We start from the raw sequence: 13414 nt of genomic DNA on the forward strand, positions 1-13414 counted from the left end.
AGGGCTGGATATATATGAGCGTTTAAAAGCATAAAACTAAATCCTTAAAGCAAGAGATCCCTGCCTGAAGACCTGAAGCAACAAGCCCATAAAACACATTCCCACAGAGACGTCCTATTGCACAACCTTTTTCTTTTACAAATTAGATTTAAGGAGCGAAAGTATTTGTCCACGGTGCTGAGAAATGTTACCTGTCTGGTTTATGTTCACGGCCCAGTGAAGACAGTGCAATATCTACAGACCACACACAGGCTTGGGTGTTTTAAAACCCCCATCATATTGTAGTTGAACAAAGCAGGGTAACAGTGGATAATGTGCTGGTTTTGGAGGTGCCATGATGTCCTTAGGACTTCCTGTGTCATGGTCTTATTGTGGTCCCCCCCTTCCTGTTTTCCCTTATTTTCCCTGGTTGTGTTCACCTGTCTTTGATTGTTTTCTGCTTGTAGTTATGGTGGTTTATTTTTCAGTTGCTGGATCAGTTGTGTTTCCCTTCCTTCCACAGATCCTGGATCCTTTTTTTTTGCCTCTGTTTATTTTATTTTATTTTTTTTTGGATATTCTTTCCTTGCCTTTGTTTGTTTCAGCTGGGTCCACGTCTTTGTTGCTCTGCCTTGGTGCTTTATCGGTCACATCTTTAATAAACCTCACAAAACCTCCCCTCTGTTTATTTCTGTCTGTGTCCAGGTCAGACCTAAAACTTCCCTACTGGTTTGCTGACAGCTGAGCATTATGGGTCATGTCAGTCAGATTCACATTTCCTCACAAATCCAGGTTTCATCTCCTCCTAACTGTCTGTTTGCAAATTATCAATACATAAAGGCATAAAGTGGTACAACTACTAAGTACGACTGCCATAATAGGTAATTACACAATAAAATAATGATACCACTTATGCTTATTGTTAGAATGGTGTAGTGAGCTACTTGGTTACTTGCAATTATATAATTCATTTTTTTATATAATTATTAGTTAGGACATTATGTTGATATTATTATTTGTTTACCATTTTTCTTTTGTTGCAGGAAATTTAATGAATCATCCACTGCTTATCCTGGATCATCAAAGGTTGAGGTTTGGGCTGGAGCCAATCTCAGCATGCAGTGGGTGCGAGGCAGGGTCTAGTCTGGCACACACTCACATTCACGCCTGCAGCAATTCAGAGTCAGCAACCAGCCTAACCTGCATGTGTTTGGACTGTGGGAGGAGAAAACCCACATAGACATGGGGAAAAACAGACTCCACACAGACAGACAGGTTCCCCGGGTTTAAACAGGATTTGAATTCATAATGTAAAACAACAGAGCTAACCACCTCTCCACCGTGCCAGACTAATGTTATGATTCAGTATGTAGAAAATAATTATGTCCTATATTATATGTTTTCATTGTTTAAACTTTCTGCTTGAACAGCCATTAAAGACAAAAAGAGAAAAAAGAAAATACACTGTGCAGCGTCAGTGTGATGAAACACTGGTCTGTTTAATCACAGGCTGAACTACAGTCTCTGTAACCCACTAAAGAATCCCTAGGCAAGTATGTGCCGTATTTAGGTGTGTTCTCAGTTTAAAGCAATAACCACTTACAATCCGAACACACACACACACACACCATCATTGTACTTCCTATGTGAATAAGTATGCAGTCAAACAACATCTTGTCTTTTCCTGGAGGCCACAGGTTTTGGAAAACTGCTGTAGTCTTTGCCAACAGACAGTCAGTAAACCTTTGCCCAAAGAGTTTGACTTCAGTTTCTGAATATGCAGAGAAACTTTATGGGGAATTAACAAAACTTTTTAATGCCTGAGCTGGACGTTAGCAAAGTGATGCAGTTCACATTTTGTTTCAGGTGTGTCACCTGTGATTCAGTGTAAAATGAAAGTAAAAGTATTTGATCGATCTGACATATATCCTGACAGGATTGTTTCTAGCCCAAGGCTTGCTGCTAATCAGCCACGAATGAGAAGCATAAGTACTGTCAGAGAGGAATATGGATCTGCATGTGCCACACAGTTTTCCTGCACACTAATTGTAAATAAGACTCAGCTGTGAATCAGGTTTGTTGGCTCTGTGCAGTTTGTTACAGGGAATTTGGCTCTACAATACTTCTCAGTCGCTGCAGGTTTACGTAAAATAATGCAAGAGTGCCTTTTATATCATTATTATGTTGATTTAGTGCTATATGAATAAACTGAACTGAACACACGTGTTATACAAGCTAAACAAATTTGAGCAAAATTAAATATCTAGCTGTCTGTATAGGGGTCAGCTTGTTACTGAAACAAACTCTATGAATCATCTATAGGAATAAAACTCTTTTCTCACCCTTCTGTTGGTTTATTTGGAAAACAACAGCATAAATGCTCACATCAAAACATAAATAGCAAAAAAAATTGCTAAAGAAAATCTGCAAAGACATGCAGGAAGCAGAGATTAACATTCCTTGTTGTGTTCACCTGCAGCACTACACATGTTTCAGGGTGTTGCCATTTAATGACAGTCCCAAAGCAGTTGTGTTTCAGCTGTGAGGACAATGACATGTACCTGAGGATGAAACACATCACTCACTGTTACCTGTCAAGCACAGTGCACACACTAACCAGAAGCATGAACGAGGAAAGGAGCTCGCCCAAGTAAGTCCGCTCTTTATTTAAAAGCCTGATAACGACAAATTATTCATCAGAGTATTAGTAATTTTTAATTTCAAGATTTTTTCAAAATGAAAATACTTTCACACTAATAAGTTTTATATATGTTTAAGCAGGTTTAGAGATGGTTATTCAGTGCTTTAGTTTGAGCTTTTTTTGTGATGGACATTTCTTTTAAAATTTCATTATGGGAGCAATCACAGTTTTAGCTTCAGTTTGGCACCAACAGAACTGGGACAGATAAAAAGGACATTTAGTCGAGCACATAAACTGATATTGGAAGATAAATACAAACGGACGCCAACATGCGTCAGCTCTCCCAGGCGTCTGACGTCTGATGTTTTGCTGTGGTTACTCAGGAGGCTGTGGGACACCTTTCGAGAGGTCCCCGTTATTGAGGATGAACAAACGCCCTGGAAACAAATCAAACTGCTAAAGATCATCACGCTGTTTGTGGTCGCTGTGGTTGTCTTTGGGTTGGCGCTCTGTAGCAAGGTTTGTGTTTTTACTGAATCTAAGTGTCTTTGTGATTATTACACATTTTGAGCTGTTGCACGAGGATGATGTGAGTTTAATCAAGGGGAAAGTTCCTTTGGGACAATTTTGTCCAGAATTGAACTTGTCTTAAAATATATTGATGAGATAACAAATCAAATATTTTCCATGGGAAACTTTTAGCTATTATACAATGTCCTTAAGAAGAAGAAGAAGAAGAAGAAGAAGAAGAAGAAGAAGAAGAAGAAGAAGTATTAATCCCCAAGGGGAAATTCAGTTGTTACAGCAGTTATTCAAAGTTATTAGATTTGAGATTATTTGAATTATATTAATTAATAGTAATTAATAAAGTAATAAAGTAATTAACTTGTATGTAGGAAAATAATGAAGTATTTATTTTCTGGGTTTGTGTGTATGTGTGTGCGTTATTGTTTATATTGTGGAATTATAGAGTCATTACTTAATACTTACTTAATACAGTATCATTATGTTACTGACAACCCAGCCGCCTTCAAAGGGGCAAACTTCAACATTTACTGAAGATGATTGCTAATCACATTATTTCTAAAGTTAAAGTTCAAATATTTCCTATTCCAGGTGTCCTTCCTCCTCCTCATCACTTTATCCAATGAAGGCACAAAGACCATTCCTGCTGAGCAGAAACCTGTCGCTCTGCTGTGTGTCGGCTGCTGTCTCGTTGCCTCCAGCGTCCTTCTCTTACAGAAAAGTATTTGGAAGGCGTGTTATAAATCCTCAAAGGTGCCGGCCAAAAAAACTGTGGCTTTGGTGAGAAGATTTGCATTTTATCTACATGACAAAATGTATTTACATGTTTTGGAAGAGGAAATGGGAAATTATAAGTCAAATAATCACTAATAAGTTACTTTCTTAGGGATATTTATTTGATCAGTTTGATATTAGAGACCAGGTGTTGTTCCTGAAGCCAGAATCTGTGCAGTCCAATGTTAAAGACTTTCTGCTTCTTCTTCAGGTTCTGTTCTTTGAGTTCATGGCGTCTCTGGGTGCAGCGATTCTCACCATCGTGGCGATGCCACACTTGGACATCGTGACCAACGTGATGATACTGAACAGTGTAGCTGTGGTCTCCGCGCTCCTCCAGGTCAGCACTCAGTGCACCGCCAGGGAAAGGAACCGCTTCCTGCTGCCATCCATCACCTCCATGGTCCTCATTATCCTCGGCTTTGTCCTGTTCTGCTTCTTATACATCATGAAGGATCCTGCTAATACCAAGATGATTATTTGGGTGGGTCTGGCTGTTGGCGGGGCCTTCTTGGTGTCTTTCAACTGGTGGGAGACCTACTTCAGATTGATCGGTGAGAACAGCAGCTCCATCTTCCTCAAGAACCTTTGCAAAGACATGACCAAGTGCCAGAACGTGCTGCACATCCTCTCCAGCCTGCTCAGGATTGCAGTGACCGCCTGTGTTCTCGGAGCCTACGTTCCTCTGGCCAAAATGGACTGGGACATCGTGAAGTCCATCCCGAGCCGTGAGACAAGAATTATAGTCATCACCGTTGGGGTCCAGCTGATGTCCTCCGCGCTCTGCCACTGGTTCGCACTGGCAGCCTGTAAGATGCACGCCCTGCGCAGATGCTTCATCTTGCCTTTGTACCTGGCCTCTCTGGCTGTCATGGCTCTTCTCATCATCCCCGTCATTGTTTACTATCAGGACTACAGAGTAAAGCTGAACGGGACTGCAAGCATCAACTTCACAGGCTACTGTAACGTAGCTGTGGATGGAAGAACACTAAACCAGAACAGCAGTGTGTTCCCAGAGCTTGTTCTAGATGTTACACACACTCTGTGCTTCCTGGACATGTCCAAGGTGACAGACATTGGCATCCTCACAGGTAACAAACTGGAGCTACAGTTCATGGAGTACATTTTTACACGCAGGCATTTTCAGCACATGTACTTCATCTTATCCAATTTATTTAAGAGCATTTACAAAGAGAATTTTCTCGCAGGTTCGGCAGCGTCCTGGTGGCTCGGGCTTGTGTTCGCCACTTTCCACCTCTGGTACCTGAGTATATATCGTATTCAAAGGACTCAGGACCTGTTCATCAGAAGGTTCTATGAAGGAGGGTTTTTAGAACAGTCACTGCTCTTAAACACTCGCTTTGACATCCAGACAACCCGCAAGTGGAAACAGTAAGTGTGGCTGATCAGGAAAAACCATACAAACGGGTTCACATCCCAAATTTACAGTTACTGTAATATTACTGCACTCAAATGTGCAGAAAAATACAGTTACAGTTAGCAGTAGAACCTTAACAGTACGTGTGTAAATAATCTACTTTATTTTTAATTTCCCATTGCATGTGTAGCATTTAAACACTAGCCGAAAAAGGAAACACCCAGAAACATCATATTTAATGTTCAACCAAAAGATTTCAAGGCCTCGTGTTGACAAAATGACACTGGCATTTTCTGTATGACTCAGCAAAACATTCAACAGGTGTGGAAATGTGCTTGAGAACAAAGACTCAGCAGATTAATTTAGTTTCTTTCAGATTGTATCTGGAATATAGTGTGAGCTCAGCGATGCAGATGTGTGCAGGTGTGGCTGTTCTCCAAAGATAAACCCATTTCTTCACACAGCAAATCTTCTTTCCAGATTCAAACCTTTAGACCCGGTGAAGGTTTTCCTTTGTGCGACCATGTGGCATGAGACCTATGACGAGATGATGAAGATAATCATTTCAATATTCAGGTATGTTTCACAGGCCACCTGGTTGGAGAACAATATGGAAAGAGTTTAGTTAATTTAATGGTTATTATTATCCAGATTATCCAGATTATTCTGTATCACTGCTTTATTAGACTAGACAGGTACAGGCCGAGGAAGAAGGCAGAAACAAGTGACATGACTTTTGAAGGACACGTCTACTTTGACGATGCCTTCCGAGACGTTCCAGGGAGTAGAGGGCGCCATGTCAACGAGTACGCAGAGATGCTTGTGGAAATTATCAAGGAGGTTTACAGGTACAACATGAGAAACTGTGAGAGTCCTTCACAAAAAAATATTGATTGAAAAGTTGTTTCTGTACCTGCAAACTCTCACTGTAAATCAAGCTGAACTCTCTTATCCTCCCTAATCAGCATCTTCTTGAACATGGATAAAGGCATCTTCAGTAACCAGCAGCAGATCCCTGATCAGAGGATTGTGAGGACTCCGTACGGAGGGCGAGTGGTGGTCACCATGCCTTATGGAAACAGTCTGGTGGTCCATTTCAAGGACAGGAAACTGATCCGCCACAAGAAGAGGTGGTCTCAGGTGAGCACATTCAGCAAGTTTAATGAGGGGAAGTGATTAATAAGTGGATTTTATAAACCTTATTATTATCCATGTCCAACACAGACCTGTTCACTTAATTAAAGGATAAAATTGAGAAAAGTTTGATCAGATCCTCTGAAAACTGTTGTGCTATTTTATTTTATAGTGTAATTTTAAAGAGACAGATGTGCTTCTCTCAGTCTGCTGAGTATTGTTTGGTATAATCCAGGTCATGTACTTGTACTACCTCCTGGGCTGGAAAGTTGCAACCAAGTATTACAAAAGGTGGGAGAGTGGAGAGGACGAGGCCAAGCTGACAGGAGAGTTGCAGGTACAAACACGTTAACAAAACACACGTGCACATAGATAAACCCGTACACACACACACACACACACACACACACACACATATTCAGAGCTAAACAGAAAACTGCCTGTTTCTCCAGAAAGAGAAGCACAACACCTACCTCCTGGCTTTAGACGGCGACACAGACTTCCATCCAGCTGCCGTGATGCTGCTCATTGATCGGCTGCAGCTGTACCCGCGTGTCGGGGCTGCGTGTGGCAGGATCCACCCCACTGGATCAGGTTGGTCACATACAGCAAAAGGACAGGGGATATAGAAGGGAAGTGATTCATAAACCCAAACCAGATCAGTTCCAGACTAATCAGAAAATATTTATATGATAACATCTGAAACTCTAGCAGGTGTAGATACAAAACAAAGCACATTTCAATTTCTGACCTTGAACCTTATGTGGATGTTTTACGTTTTTCAGAAGCAGATTTTGTGCATCATTAGTACCGACACTTTACAATTAAAAGAACCTGATACTAGGTTTAGTAGTTGATAACAGCTGATCGCTCCTTGGTCAGGTCCCATGGTCTGGTACCAGAAGTTTGAATATGCTGTGGGTCACTGGCTCCACAAAACAGCGGAGCATGTGTTCGGCTGTGTGCTGTGCAGCCCGGGATGCTTCAGCCTGTTCAGAGCAGACGCGCTGATGGACGACAACGTGATGAAGAAATACACCATCAAGGCCTCAGAAGCTCGACACTACATCCAGTACGACCAAGGCAAGAAAAAACATTAGAGTTGGTCAGAACATGGACTTTAAAGCTGCTTACTCTCTATGTTTACAACTGACTGGATAAATCTAAACTTTGTTGTCAGTATTGTTTGGCTGCAGTTTAAACTAGTTAACTAGTTTAAAGGAACTAGTTTGGGGGTTTTCAAAATAATATTGAGGTGGGGGTCTTTATCTTTGTCACTGCTCCTCCTCTCCACACTGACCCTGAGTGTTTCCACTTTGAGCATCACTACGCTCTAAACCATGAGAGACAAACTGCACAACGTTTGTTCTGTGCAAAAACTCTCCAAAGTTGGTCTGAGGCTGAAATGCAGCTTCTCCTGCCCCAGTTTAACTCAGTATCTTTTCCAGTTGTGGGCTATTTAAAGTGACAAGTCAGCTATCCTCAGAGACTTTTTCTGTTTCTCTTTTATTTTGTCTAACAATCCATCTGCAGGTGAGGACCGTTGGCTCTGCACACTGCTGCTGAAGCAGGGATGGCGGGTGGAGTACGTCGCGGCGTCCGATGCCTACACCAACGCCCCGGAGGAATTCAAAGAGTTTTATAACCAGGTGAGTAAAGAGCCACTCAAAACCTTTTTTAATCTTGTTGTGCTCACTATTGACATACTACTGCAGATGTCCAGCATGTGTTTCCTACATGTGACAGGTTTAATAAAACTAATCTTGCAGAACCCTTTGGACCAGATCCATGTTTGTTAGAATGTAAACAATATTAACTAACTGCCAGATCTGGTTTTGGAAACGTCACGTCAGCTGTGTCTCTACCAACAAAAACAATCATTCCACCTTCTGCTGTAACAAATGTATGTATATCTGTGTGCAATAAAGCAAATCTGCCAGTTAGTGGAAATGTATGAAAATATTTCCTCGACTTAGGATTTAGCTCTATCTAGAATAATTCCACCTGGCTCTGAAGACAGAAATAGTGCATCACTGTGCAAAGAGCAACAGGTTATTTCAAAAACTGGAAACAACAACTTGTTTGATTAAAACATTAACATATAGTCAGAGTTGAGTATTTCCAGTTAGTCTCCAAAATATCAGAAATACTTTTACCACACTCCCGTCATGTCTAATATTTGCCCGTTTTACCACATTGGTCATTTATGTTTGCCATTTCCAGCGGCGTCGATGGGGACCGTCCACCATGGCCAACATTGTGGACTTGCTGGGTTCCAGCAACCTGATTATCAACAAGAACCCGTCCATGTCCACACCCTACATGCTGTACCAGCTCTTCTGCTTGACCTCATCCATCCTGGCACCGTCCACTGTCGTCCTTATGATTGCAGGTCAGGTTTTTGTGTTTCAAAATAAAGTAGGATCCATTCAACTTCCAAACCAGGTGCTCAGGTGGTACAACAATGAATGAGGATGCTATAGAAAACTAAACCAGCTCTTTTGTTTGTCTCCTGTCTCCCTTTCAGGCAGTTTGACTGTGCTGCTCAACATCCATCCTAACGCCGCTCTGGTCCTGGCTGTGATCCCACCTGCTATCTTCCTTGGTGTCAGCTTCAAGGTCAAGGCAGACACTCAGATCCTTATTGCAGCAGTCATGAGTGTCCTGTACGCCTTCATCATGATGATAGCAGCACTGATCATAATCGGTATGTTGGACACAGAGCCAACTGTCAACAAAGCCTGTTAAAACTCTGATTTTCCTGACAGTTCATGTGTTTGTCCTCCATCAGGCAACATGATAAAAGACAAAACCATCCTGACTCCCAGCAGCATCTTCATCATCTTTCTAGCTGGCTTTTACCTCCTCACTGCAGTCATGCACCCTCAGGAGATTAGCCTGGTGGTGCATGGCTGGCTTTACATGCTCTCCATTCCCAGCGCCTACCTGCTGCTGGCTATTTACTCCATGGTCAACATGAACAATGTGTCCTGGGGCACCAGGGAGACGACGCCTGCTGCTGGACCTGCAAAACCTGTAGCTGCCGCCCCACAGACTCAAGCGCAGAAAGGTAGAAACTAGTTTTTACACTGACAAGAATGGAAAATTGTGCATGCACACATTCTGAAAACTATAAGAAACCCTGATATTTGTGATCTCACCATAACCAGTTATTCACACATTTAATATTTGGAGCCACACTGGTCAAAATAATAACAATTGTTTTATGGTATACTCTTCACTAAGGCAGCTTCTTCATTTAAACTACTACTAATGCTGTTAATCAATCATACAGTGATGCTTGAGATTACATTTGAGTGAATCTGAGCCTTTCATCTTTACAGTCAAAAACACATTCAAACGTCTCCTCACGCGAATCCAGTGCTGTAAAGAAACGTACAGGACAGGCAGTGAAGCATCTGTCAGCCAGCAGAACCTGACAGACGAGCCAGAAGAATCTGTTCCTCAACCCCAAAACACGATTGTGGAGGATGAGAGCAGGCCTGAGGAGGAGGAGAGGTAAGACCTGAGGGTGGAACATGAGCAGTTTTAACCACTGAGTGTTTCTGTCCAAATTTTTGAACATATTAACATCAAATGTAATGTTTTTTATAATATCTGTGACTAGTGAAACTCCACAAATCCTTCATATACACAGATCAGCAGGTCATACAGTATAATGCTTCTGTAGGTGTGTGTGTAGGTGGTTGCTAATTTTTATTTCGTATTTTGTTTCAGACAAGAGGAGCCTGCTTTCACCTGTCCAAACCAGTGTGAGTCCTCAGATGAGATGAGAACTTAATATTTATACATTTACATATTAATATTAACCCTAACCATGACCCAAAGCATAACCCTGCTAAAGTTAACAGCTTCCACTTGATATCACCAACTTGCTAAGGTCAACAGTCCTTGTTTGTTTGTGAAGTTATTTTTGGATCATTTAGCAAAAATCAGCCTGAAATCAGTGCAAGCGTGTGGAGTGATAACATCGTCTGTGACTCTGTCTGTCTAGGTTGGGTCACACAGCTGCAGAGTTTGTCTGATGACATGCCGCTGCAGGAGGACACACTTGACCAGGTGCAGGTTTTGTTTGTTTGGTCACTTCACTAATCATTTTCTTCTGTTTAACTGGAACCAAAAAACCTGAAGTGCCAGACAGACAGTTACTGCAATTTGGTTGCGTGATGGTTCCTGATACTTAAGCAATATAATTATAACTTATCTTTGGAATGAAGGCGATGTGGTTAAGGTATAAAAATGCTTTTCCTGTCCTACTTGTGAGTGAGCAGCATGTGAAGTATGACACTGTACGGTTTCTGTGTTTCGCTGCAGGATGAGGAGCTGTTTTTCAGAGAGCTCACAGCCAAATACCTGGAGCCTCTGCCTGAGGACAAAAACAAACAGAAGAAAGTGACTGAAAATCTCAAGGAGCTGAGAAACAAGGTGACTATTCTGGTGAACAAAATGAAACTGTGAAATTACATTTATGTTATAAGATGAATAATAAATCATTTTCCTTTTCTCCTCATAGATAACGTTCGTCTACTTCCTTTGCAATGCCTTCTGGCTTGTAGCAACTTTCTGCCTCCAGCTGATCGGGGGGTCCGTCTTCATCCAGGTGCCAAAGCTTGATATGCACCTGCAGTTAACTGGAGAGTACATATACATCGACCCTCTGGGCTTCATGTTCATCCTGGCCTTCGCCACGCTGATCATCGTCCAGTTCTTCGCTATGCTGTACCACAGGTACCCAGGCAGCTCCAGGAGCAGTTTTTCTGTCGCAGTGTTTGTCAGTATTTTAAATTTAATTTTGTTTTTCTCTGTTTTCCCAGAATATACACCCTGATCCACTTTGTGTCTTTTCTGGACACAGAGTCCAAGTTTGAAAAAAAAAGACAGCAAGTCAAAAAGGTACAGACAACAGCAAACTCTCAGGTTCATTGTTAGTCCCATCATGCAGCAAAGGGCTAATAAAATCAGACTATACAGCATTAATACAGAGGTTCAGACTCATAAATCTCTAGTGACCCATCACTTAAATAAATAATTAGAAGAAAAAGCTACTTAAATGAAAGTACTAAAGCCTAAAGGTTTAAGAAGATAAAATAATCAGAGGTACATATCATCCCTCAGATATATTTAGCTCTGTGATTCAGTCTGAACAAACGACCTCCTCCTCTTCAGTAGAAATATTTCCAGAGTGACAAAGTCATTTCCTAAGCTTGTTTTTGTTTTGTTGGTAAGACTGGAAAAGCTTGTCGGCAGGTGATAATGAAAAGTTCTTGTTCAGGTGTGGTCGTGTAGCATTGACACATTATGTACTAATCCGCTGATCCTCTGCAGGTCCAAAATGATGATAATGTCAAAACTGACAAAGTCAACGATGATGAAGTCAATGATCATGAAGTCAACGATGATGAAGTCAATGATGATGAAGTCAGTGATGATGAAGCCAGTGATGATGAAGTCAGTGAAGTGCACATGTTTCCAGGTCTGCTCAACAGAATCTACGACCGTGGCGCTATGGTGTAAACAAAGATCTATGATAATCTGTTTTAGCACTTTGAAACGATTGTGTACTGTATTTGGATTTCTAAGGATCTACATGAATCTTATTTTCAGCTGAGTTAGATATCTATAAAAACCTCCTTTTTAACATGATTTTTATTAAACTGATGATACTGATCATAATGCATGGAAGAGATGCAAAATGAGCACAAAACAAAACCTCAGAAAACTGTGCATGTGTGTGTGAGTGTGTGTGTGTGTGTGTGTTTGTAAATGAAACACCAGGCAATACAATCAAACATTAAATCAACCACTATGACTGACTGATAGCTAGGACTAACTTCTTTTTAACTAAACCACCATCCTCAAAAAGAGTTTTAGAATATTAAAAACAAAATGCATGTGAATTGCAAGAGGAACTTGTATCAGCTCAAAACAGCTTCCTTATGCAGAGAAAGTTGTTAGAACATAAAACCAGAAGATAATAATCTTTACCTGTAATACAGTCACTGTCACTTCATCTACATGATTTCAACATATTTTTTAACTTTTAATCTCTGGATACTTTCACTGCTTCTGTTACAGTTTAAATGAAGATTGAAACTTTATAAATGTCATTGTGAAGAGAATAATTTTATGACAAACATGACATTGTTCTAGTTTTGTGCTGCTCAGTTGGATAAATGGTTTTTAAGTGTACTGTAAGTATTTCTTTAACTTTCTCTTTTATCTTAATTATTGATTATTTAATATCGGTAGAATATCTAAAATATATGAATTACAGTGCTGAAACCATACTTATATATTTCTTTATTGTCCAGACCATGTCATTTTTATTAAATAATCAATTATTAAAGTTTATGATGACATTTGCATTTCAATATTGTCATTTTATTTAAAAAAAATAATTGTAATAATAATTGTGTGTATTTTTAAGTTTGAACACGGGGCCTTTCTGTGTGGAGTCTGCTTGTTTTCTCCTCCCACAGTCCAAACACATGCAGGTTAAGTTGTTTGGTGACTCTAAATTGCCCGCAGGTGTGAATGTAAATGTTTGTCTCAATGTGTCCGCCCTGGGATACACTGCTGGTCTCACCCACTGCATTCTGGGATTTGCTAAAAAACTAGAGAACTTCACAAACTAGAAACTGGACAACTGTGCTGAAACTATGTTAAAATTCACTAATCTAAAGTAAAACATCATATATAATCAGACAAAATGAATATTTATTGTTCACAACAGATATTGTGTTTTTATGTTTAATTTTTAATGTCTTCAACAAACCAAAATATTAAGTGTTCACTTTTTACTTTATTTATGCATCTATCATTTTTCAAATTTTATGTATCTCAGAAGGTTTATTGGAGAGTACTGTAAACAGAGCAGAGACCATTTTTTCGTCCTTCTGATTCTGGCTCTTTTTAGTTTCTGCAGCTGGTTTTTGGAAAAAGATGGAAAAGATGTTGGTGAG

At 40.4% G+C, this 13414-nt stretch overlaps 1 protein-coding gene across 1 annotated transcript; it reads left to right on the forward strand.

Moving 5' to 3' along the window:
* Nucleotides 1–2555: 2555 nt before the first annotated feature.
* Nucleotides 2556–12446, forward strand: LOC113126429 (chitin synthase chs-1-like). Its single transcript, XM_026300432.1, has 22 exons — nt 2556–2629; nt 3004–3139; nt 3737–3925; nt 4131–5010; nt 5128–5311; nt 5778–5873; nt 5984–6145; nt 6263–6437; nt 6667–6768; nt 6884–7025; nt 7314–7514; nt 7965–8080; nt 8655–8823; nt 8959–9138; nt 9223–9501; nt 9776–9950; nt 10170–10204; nt 10447–10511; nt 10767–10877; nt 10966–11180; nt 11267–11345; nt 11778–12446. Exons 1-22 carry the CDS (start codon nt 2604–2606, stop codon nt 11964–11966), a joined length of 3906 nt encoding a protein of 1301 aa, XP_026156217.1. The 5' UTR covers nt 2556–2603; the 3' UTR covers nt 11967–12446.
* The last annotated feature ends 968 nt before the right edge of the window (nt 12447–13414 follow it).

The sequence above is a fragment of the Mastacembelus armatus genome, chromosome 11, assembly GCF_900324485.2.
Source record: "Mastacembelus armatus chromosome 11, fMasArm1.2, whole genome shotgun sequence".
NCBI classification, from domain to species: Eukaryota; Metazoa; Chordata; class Actinopteri; order Synbranchiformes; family Mastacembelidae; genus Mastacembelus; species Mastacembelus armatus.

Coding starts and splice junctions, on each gene's coding strand:
- LOC113126429 (XM_026300432.1), top strand. CDS start 2,604: ATGAACGAGGAAAGGAGCTCGCCCAA. Junction 9,139..9,222: donor AGCAGCACTGATCATAATCG/GTATGTTGGACA, acceptor GTCCTCCATCAG/GCAACATGATAAAAGACAAA. Junction 11,181..11,266: donor TTCGCTATGCTGTACCACAG/GTACCCAGGCAG, acceptor CTGTTTTCCCAG/AATATACACCCTGATCCACT.